Source organism: Folsomia candida, unplaced genomic scaffold (genome assembly GCF_002217175.1).
Source record: "Folsomia candida strain VU population unplaced genomic scaffold, ASM221717v1 Fcan01_Sc003, whole genome shotgun sequence".
Taxonomy (NCBI): domain Eukaryota; kingdom Metazoa; phylum Arthropoda; class Collembola; order Entomobryomorpha; family Isotomidae; genus Folsomia; species Folsomia candida.
The window spans coordinates 6,063,587-6,071,323 of record NW_019091195.1 but is presented as its reverse complement, the minus strand read 5'-3'; the positions used below and the strand labels follow the sequence as shown (position 1 = coordinate 6,071,323).

The 7,737-nt window shown below is 36.8% G+C and overlaps 1 protein-coding gene across 1 annotated transcript; it reads right to left on the bottom strand.

The window, feature by feature from the left end:
• Positions 1–5,488: 5,488 nt before the first annotated feature.
• Positions 5,489–7,589, bottom strand: LOC110846870 (facilitated trehalose transporter Tret1-2 homolog). The gene is made up of 8 exons (XM_022093709.2): positions 7,391–7,589; positions 7,184–7,314; positions 6,929–7,088; positions 6,739–6,862; positions 6,437–6,641; positions 6,229–6,363; positions 5,790–6,150; positions 5,489–5,723 (listed from the first exon to the last, which is right to left on the bottom strand). Exons 1-8 carry the CDS (start codon positions 7,470–7,472, stop codon positions 5,509–5,511), a joined length of 1,413 nt encoding a protein of 470 aa, XP_021949401.2. The 5' UTR covers positions 7,473–7,589; the 3' UTR covers positions 5,489–5,508.
• Positions 7,590–7,737: the final 148 nt, after the last annotated feature.

Here is a 7,737-nt window from a genome sequence, read left to right as displayed (position 1 = left end):
CACTAAAAAAAATATTGATATAAAAGAGTTTAGTAAATTCTTTGTAAACGGAAAACCAAAAATAAGCTTATTAGGTTTATGATGGCATAAACCAGCTCAGTCTGAAAAGTTAAGTGGTGGCGTGAAGAGGAAAAAAAAACTTTTGTAGGTTATGCGCATTTATGTAACTTGAAGCACTCAAATCGGCAATATCCTTTGTCACTCTTATCTGGACGGTTTCGATAATTGGCAGAAAATCTCCCTGCTGTTTATTTGTGGCCATTTTGTATGTAATCAAATCAATTAATTATGCTGTCATCTTAGAACATTCTTCGTTAACTGTTACATACATTAAAATAATAAAGAATTTCAGAAATCATACGGCGAAAAGAAGAAAGGATTTTTTTATCTTATTTGAATTTCTTATGTGTCCTTATTCATAAATAAGATATGAATCGGCCTTCTTTTCATATTTCAATCCATTTTCCCATCTTAACGTATACTTGAACAAAAACATGTATGAAACAAACGACGTCATGAATAATACAATAACGAAATGGACTGCGGACAGTTTGAGAGAAAGTGGCGAGGGCAGTTTAACCAGAAACTCGTTTTTAGCTCATATCTGCGGCAAGTTACATGCACAAATTTTTTGCTGAGCTGGAATGACGTTAAAATTGAGACGGCTCCAGTAGTTGGTATTTGTCCATTATTTCCTTTCGAGCGAGTCCTCCTTTCTCGTATTCGATCGTTTAAACTATGCGAGTAAAACTAATCCGCAAATCCATCTCTCTGACGAAGTGGTCTCTCCCAGTCTCTTCCAAGTAGTTTAGTCTTGATTGATGCTATCCCATCCCTCACTGACAAGTTCGAGTGGTCATACAAATGGCGTCTGTTTTTCCATCCGAACACTTGGCAAGCCATTCGAGGGAGAGGAGTAGGAGGGAAGTCTTCCAATATTAATATGGATGCAGTCAGTCCAAACCAAACAAGCAAAAAGTAGGATTGATGTTCAACTTTCTCTTTCTGTAGCAGAATTCAGAACAATGGGGAAACAACTGACCACAATTTGAATGAATGCATGTAACATTGTACTGCAGAGATTTTCTCAATTGTGAATTTCGTAGTGATTTGTACATATTCTCGACAAAGTTAATTTTGTTGATTGTGAAATTTATTTATAACGCATGCCATGTGAATGGTTTGTCAAGTATGCAACGCACAGCAAAACAGGCAAAGGCGGATAAATATAGAAAATTATGTCGATCAATAATTTGGTCCACAATCCTCCTTCTAAAAGTTGCTTATTGCATTGCAATGGGTGTTTGGTTGAGGAGCCGGAGAAGGAATAAGAGGATCAAAACGAATCTTTGGTGGTGAAAGTGCAAACAGGGACTGAGAGTGAAATGCCCGATTGGCTGGTGGAGAATAGCATTTTGGTCAATTGTCTACTTTCTTGTGTGTAGTCGAGCAGGGGACAACGACGGAATAATTTTCAATCTTGCCACAACACCTTTATATTTCTTCTAACCAACCATACATTTATGTAAATATTGTAGCCTCTAAATTAAACATTCACACAAATGTAGTATACTTAATTAGATATTTACGTATGTGCATAGTCTACTCATCACCGAGTTGATCATCGTCTACTGCACTTGGAGATGGACAAAGTTTAACGTTCATCAAGAAGGTCAAAGACAAATACGAACACGGAAAATCGTCCGTCGCAATCTTCTAAAAACTTAATTTACAATTAGTTCTTATACGTAGTTTCGTATAACTGATGAAATCCCTCTACTATTTGATTAAGCGTTAACCCAAGACGAGGAAGAAGTTCAACATCTCATTTTCTTAAACAAACAGTTGTTCAACTCTCAAGTTTCAAATCTACTATAATCTCAAACCATCTAGAACGTTCCTCCCTGTCTCATCGGCAATGATTAACTGAGGTGCTCCAAGATATTGAAGCACCTCACCTTTATTTTTACAATATATTGCTAGTTTATGTATGTAGCTGTATGACAATGCAAAACTGGATGCATTTACACATAATATACTGTACTATTTATGTTCATTAATCATTGAATAATTTAGTAATAAACAATTATGCCATCACCACACAAAACTGTTTAGCCGCAGCCGCGTGGACACGTTTTGGATGCCATTTTTTAAATAAAAATGGTAGATTTGTCCACGCACAAGGCGTTGCGAAACTAATTTTAATTGGATTTTCTTAAAACAAATAACCCATGCCGAACACTGAAGTTGACGAGGACAAAGTATCGTTTGTTTTATTAAAGAGGTTTTCATGTCGACGTTTGGACATTGGACAGCGTCGGAAAAGAACGCAATTTATGGAAGTGTTGTTTAAGCTCTCTGCCACACAAAATTGGAACGATGCCTTGCACGCATTGAACTTTGCAACTTTTACAAAATTCATGTCGAAAGTGGGTTGAAAGGATCCATATGTTGCAAATTCGAGTCTCAGTTTTATAATAAGATCAAGTACAGGGAACGGCGCAGTAGGGCATACGCTGAAATGGATCATCATGAAAAGAACTCTTGCCATTGAAGTCCTTAAGTTATTGAGACAGATTGGAGCACATTTTTTTGGGTTATGCTACTTTAGTACCAAAACTACCAACGTCATCTACAATTGCAGACCTGTTGGAGAAAGATTGTCTTACTGCAGAGATCTACATGGGAAAGCGGAGAACAGAACTGGAAATGGTGGTTGTTGGAGAAAGTGTGGTGAGTGGAATGGAGCTTGACATAAGTGAATTATTTGTACAAATGGGGGACGACAAGAACTGTCAGGATGACTTTGCTTTGTAAAATGAGCAGGGGAAGATACTATTACTCGTTTAATAGTCATATGAGAGTGGACTCGAAAGCGGAGAAAGTAAATATGAGACTGATCCCCCATCAACACTGTGGTAATGAATCAAGACGTGGCTGTAAAAGTGAGATGAAATCGTAACACGCATTAACAGTTAAATACTCTTGGAGATGTAGTTATTCCGTGGTTAGTTATTATCAGCTTACTTTTAATTGTATCATTTTGCAGGCCAACTGTTGTCTCATTTTGAATCTTCCATTAACATGTTATGCCGAGACTAATTCCGTAGGTGTACTTGTTCCCAATAGCGATTTGTGTTCCAAACACAAGTTGAACTACTTGGCTAATGAAGAAACATTTGGACATAATTGTACTTATGTACATATGCAATATCTGCAATTCATGTTCACTTCAAGTAGACACATATCTACTGGAGGATGGCGTCGTCTTTGTCTGGTAATGGGTCCGTCATTTATCGATTTTGGCACATTGGACATATCATAAGGGCTGATGCGCCAGTGAAGTTGTAAAGGATAATGGAATAACTTGGGTTCATGTATTACACGTCCTAGACGCTCTTGAGACTTTGTAACTTTTCACGTATTCAAAGCATGGTTCACTTTCTTCCACCATTGAATCGGGGGACATTGATGGCAGGTTTCACTACCAAGTGCTTGTACCGATGTGGTTGGCACTGTGACATCTCATCACTCTTCAGCTTCATGGGAAAGTGTCATCTCCAAAATGTAAATATACTGCCGATGGCGCCTGCACTCAGGAAAAAAAACTGCTGAGTATTTGGATTGCTTGGAATATATTTTAAGCGGTCAACCAGAGGGATTTTTTTGTATCGTCTTGCGCTAGAAAAAAATGCCAAATTCTAGTTTGCATCAAATGTCTGCGAGGGACGGTGTATTGAATTATTTTCAAGGATTCGATGGACTATTGTTACTTCCCGTGTAATTGAGTAGTCAAATCGAAACCGTCGCAGCAGCAATAAAGACAACCTGTCCGAAATGAGAACCTTTTATTGACGAACAACAAATTGAAATGTCCTCCGAATTATACAACCAAATCCGGTGGGACTACTTTCTTTTTTGTGTCATAGACGAATACATCGAACAAGTAGCATGTTGGTTCTTGGGTTCAATAATGAAAAAAGTTCCTGATGCATGACGCTTCAAATTGAATGAGGCTTCATCCGACCTGTGCACTTTGAACATGGTATAGGATCGAAATCCTGCAACTGAATCGGCACAAAACCAGTTATTCCATAGAACGTACTATGTATATCCGCCTATTTCCAGTGAATGATGCTTTAAATTTTTGAAGGTCGTGGTTGACCCCATCATAAACTTAATCTTTCAAACTTCCAGGGTGAAGAATTAGTTAAATTGCAAATCGCACATCTGTGGTATACCTTCGGGGTGGGTCAAATTCTAAAATCCATCAAATTTAAAAATGATGCCATTTTCAAAACACACAATTTTGCCACCTTAATCTCTGTTTTCTAATTGGCAAAAAGAATTTCCGTATTCTAACTGAATTTCTTATGTGTATCAAAATTCAAAGGTTCGTTGGGTATTGGAACTACTATATGCAATCTATAATCGATACTACATTTGAAGTTTCAACTATTTATGTAATACTATGTTACATGTTCAAATAAACGAAGTATTCTATATCTGTTATCTGTATTGGTCTGACTTGTATTACCTTAATACAAATTCCACAGAATACTTGACATAAAATTAAATGTTTGGAGAAATAAACGACCACTTCACTTTATCGATCCATTATAAATTGCATATTGGTGTTGGATTATCAAATTGCATTCTCATGATTGTTTTTCTCTAACATGTTTTTAGATTGATTAGTCTTGAAATTTATGGAGCTTGACTTCTACGGAAATTTGTTCAACGAGCTTATGCATCAAAAATTTAGAGCTATCTAATTCGGAACCAGAAAATAATTTGCATTATTTTGCTCAAGAGAACTTACAAGCATGAACTTACTTCGGGTTTCCAACATCCGACTTATGTACGGGAACACTAAATAAATTATCACATTAAATTAAGAGGGCCAAAGTCATTTTCACATTCGTTGGGAATAACGTATTACAATTGAAACATTGTCAAAACAAGCAAGACTATTTTCTTTCATTTCCGTTTCTTCCTTATTCAGGACTAAAGTTATGTATTTAAGTATGTAGGAAGGTGCTTATATGCCTGCATTGTTCAGTATTCTAAGTTAGTTTACATTTCCTTAATTTAGTATGATGAAATCTAGGTACAATCTACCATAAAACCCGCAGTATGTCTGGTGTTTAGCAAGTGCATCACATAATACGTACCCATGAATGTTTCTTTGCATTGAGAGTCTGGTTTCTTCGAGTTTTCTTTCATCTGTAATTTAGCGGCAGGACAATTATTTCAATTCGTTGTAAAACAATAGGTCTGAGGAAATAATTCTGAACTGGAATTGACACTGTTCGCATGTTCTCAGAGATTAAATCTCTCAAAGAGCCACGTTTATTGAATAGTATGCTCCCTGCCCTTCCATCTGGGAAAGTAAAAGTGAACAATTTCAACGAGTTCCGTACTGGTTACGTTGGCACAGCGTTTTATGAAAGTGTTATGAATGTTATTTGTGATACAATAAATACACTTGCATTTATATAACATTATTTATTTGGGAAAATAAAGCATTTGAATGGCTTCCAAACTTTTGCCTCTAGTTTCAGGTACCCACATGATGCAAAATATTAGACCTATGAAGCAGAATCCTCCGAATAGAAAGTAGCACATGTGAATATCCAGCAGCACTACTAAATTTTCAAAGTATTTGGTAACAATAAATGCCAGGACCCAGTTGAGCGAAGTTGCAAAAGCACATCCAAATCCTTAATGAAATTATAATCTTTCAAAAATATGAACTTATTTATATTTCTTCTAAAAATACATCTTACTCTTTATTTGTATGGGCAGAAGTTCCCCCATCATTATCCACGGCACAGGACCAGCTCCAAAGTTGTAAGTGACCATAAATGAAATCAGACAGAACAGGGGCAAGAGTGAAAGTCCGGGCGGCGTTTCGCCCCCATTTTCCTTCTTTAAATAGAAAAACGTCCCGAGAGAAACGAGTGAAAGTGTCATCCCCAATTGCGAAACAATAAGAAGCACTCGCCGACCAACTCGATCAATTAGCATTAAGTTAATAAAAACCGAAACCAATATCACGACACCCACGATGATTGAGCACATATTAGGATCCAGCCCTGTTCCGGCAGTATCGAATATGAAAAGTGAATAGAATACGACTGCATTCACCTGGTTCAATTAAGGAAACCAATATTTAAGTATCACTGCTATCAAAATTGTGACTATTAATAAATACAAAAACACTACCCCAGATAGTTGTTGACATAACATTAGACCCACAACGATAGCAAGAGCGCCTAGATTTCCCCTGGTGAAAGCTGAAAAATTTTCTTGTATGACGTCTCCATTTTTACTAGTTGGCTGCAGACTTATTTCTAAAAGCTGCATGACAAAATTCTAATTTTAGAATTCCCACTAACGTAACGTAATTTTATTTCTTTCTTTGCTGGTGTACCTTTCTAAATTCTGATTCAATTTGTTCAAAGCTATCAGCACGTCGTAACCACATCAAAGCATCGCCTGCCTCCTTCTTTCTCCCTTTGTTCATGAGATGCAGTGGAGATTCGGGGATAAAAAAGAGAGAACAAAACGAGATGACAGGAAAAACAATATTGGTTACAGTCAGAGTGAACCATGACACAAAACTGCCAAGAACGTAACTGCGTCAGAAAAATATTTAAATATTTAAAGGTACAGAGATTCTCGATTTAGTAATATAACTGTTCATGGCGTATTTATGTATGCAGTGGTTTTTACATGTAAAGGATTCCTAAGGCACATTCGATGTATGTCAGTGACATTAGAATTCCACGAATCTTTTCTTCCGAGATTTCACTCAGATACACCATCGTAATATGAATGTTTCCACCCATAGCAAATCCTATTATAGTGTTGCAATGTTAGGTTAGTAGCATTGTTGCAATACTTGTGGTAATATATTACAAACCTGTTAAAAACCTTCCTACACACATTACTAGAACATTCAGCCCAGTGGACATAAGGCACCAACCAATCGTCATTATTATTGCAAATATTTGCAAGCTACTCCTCCTTCCACATTTTTCTATTATATATCCAGAAAATGGACCACATAATAAGGCTCCTATCTAGATATGAGTAACGGGAGACATACGTACGGCCCCACAAAGAAACGCATTATGAAATTATCCTCAAATAGAAATGTCATAGTTTGTGTACTAACAGTCACTAATGATGCAATCCAAGACTTATCTTCAAGGGTCAGAATGCCCAAACTTCCAGTTCTCTCAAGGTCGGGAATACTTGGAGAAGTCCATGCAATAATTGCACCCAACGAGAAAGACGACGTGGCCACTATAGGAAAAAAAATCAGTGATCCCTAAAATGACAACGATTTCGTAAGCGCATGTATATACAAATATTTTCATACCTGCCAGAGTGGCCAAGATTTGAGGAATTGGATTTGATACAAAATCTCCTCCAATTTCCATTGTCGACACTTTACCTGTCATGTTACTATTTCTTTAAAATGATTATGCAAAGTTGATGTCAGTCTAAAGTTATTCTCAGCCGAAAGTAGCAACACAGCGACTAGCGAGCGGTGCAAGATATGATATTCGTTTTTCGTTAGGAATGAATTTTCTTTGGACACATGTGGTTTATCAGGAGATGATGAGCTTCAAGAATGCATATATAGATACTTATATATAATATAACTAAGGATAAATACGGTGGGTGCATTGACATTATGTGAGTATTTATATGGAGTGCTATCTA

What these genes read in the sequence shown, in the direction of transcription:
- LOC110846870 (XM_022093709.2), bottom strand. Translation starts at nt 7,472, where the DNA reads ATGACAGGTAAAGTGTCGACAATGGAAATTGGAGGAGATTTTGTATCA. An exon ending in GCCTTAGGAATCCTTTACAT is followed by an intron (nt 6,642 to 6,738) that starts GTAAAAACCACT and finishes TTTCTGACGCAG; the next exon opens with TTACGTTCTTGGCAGTTTTG. An exon ending in TCTGCCCATACAAATAAAGA is followed by an intron (nt 5,724 to 5,789) that starts GTAAGATGTATT and finishes AATTTCATTAAG; the next exon opens with GATTTGGATGTGCTTTTGCA.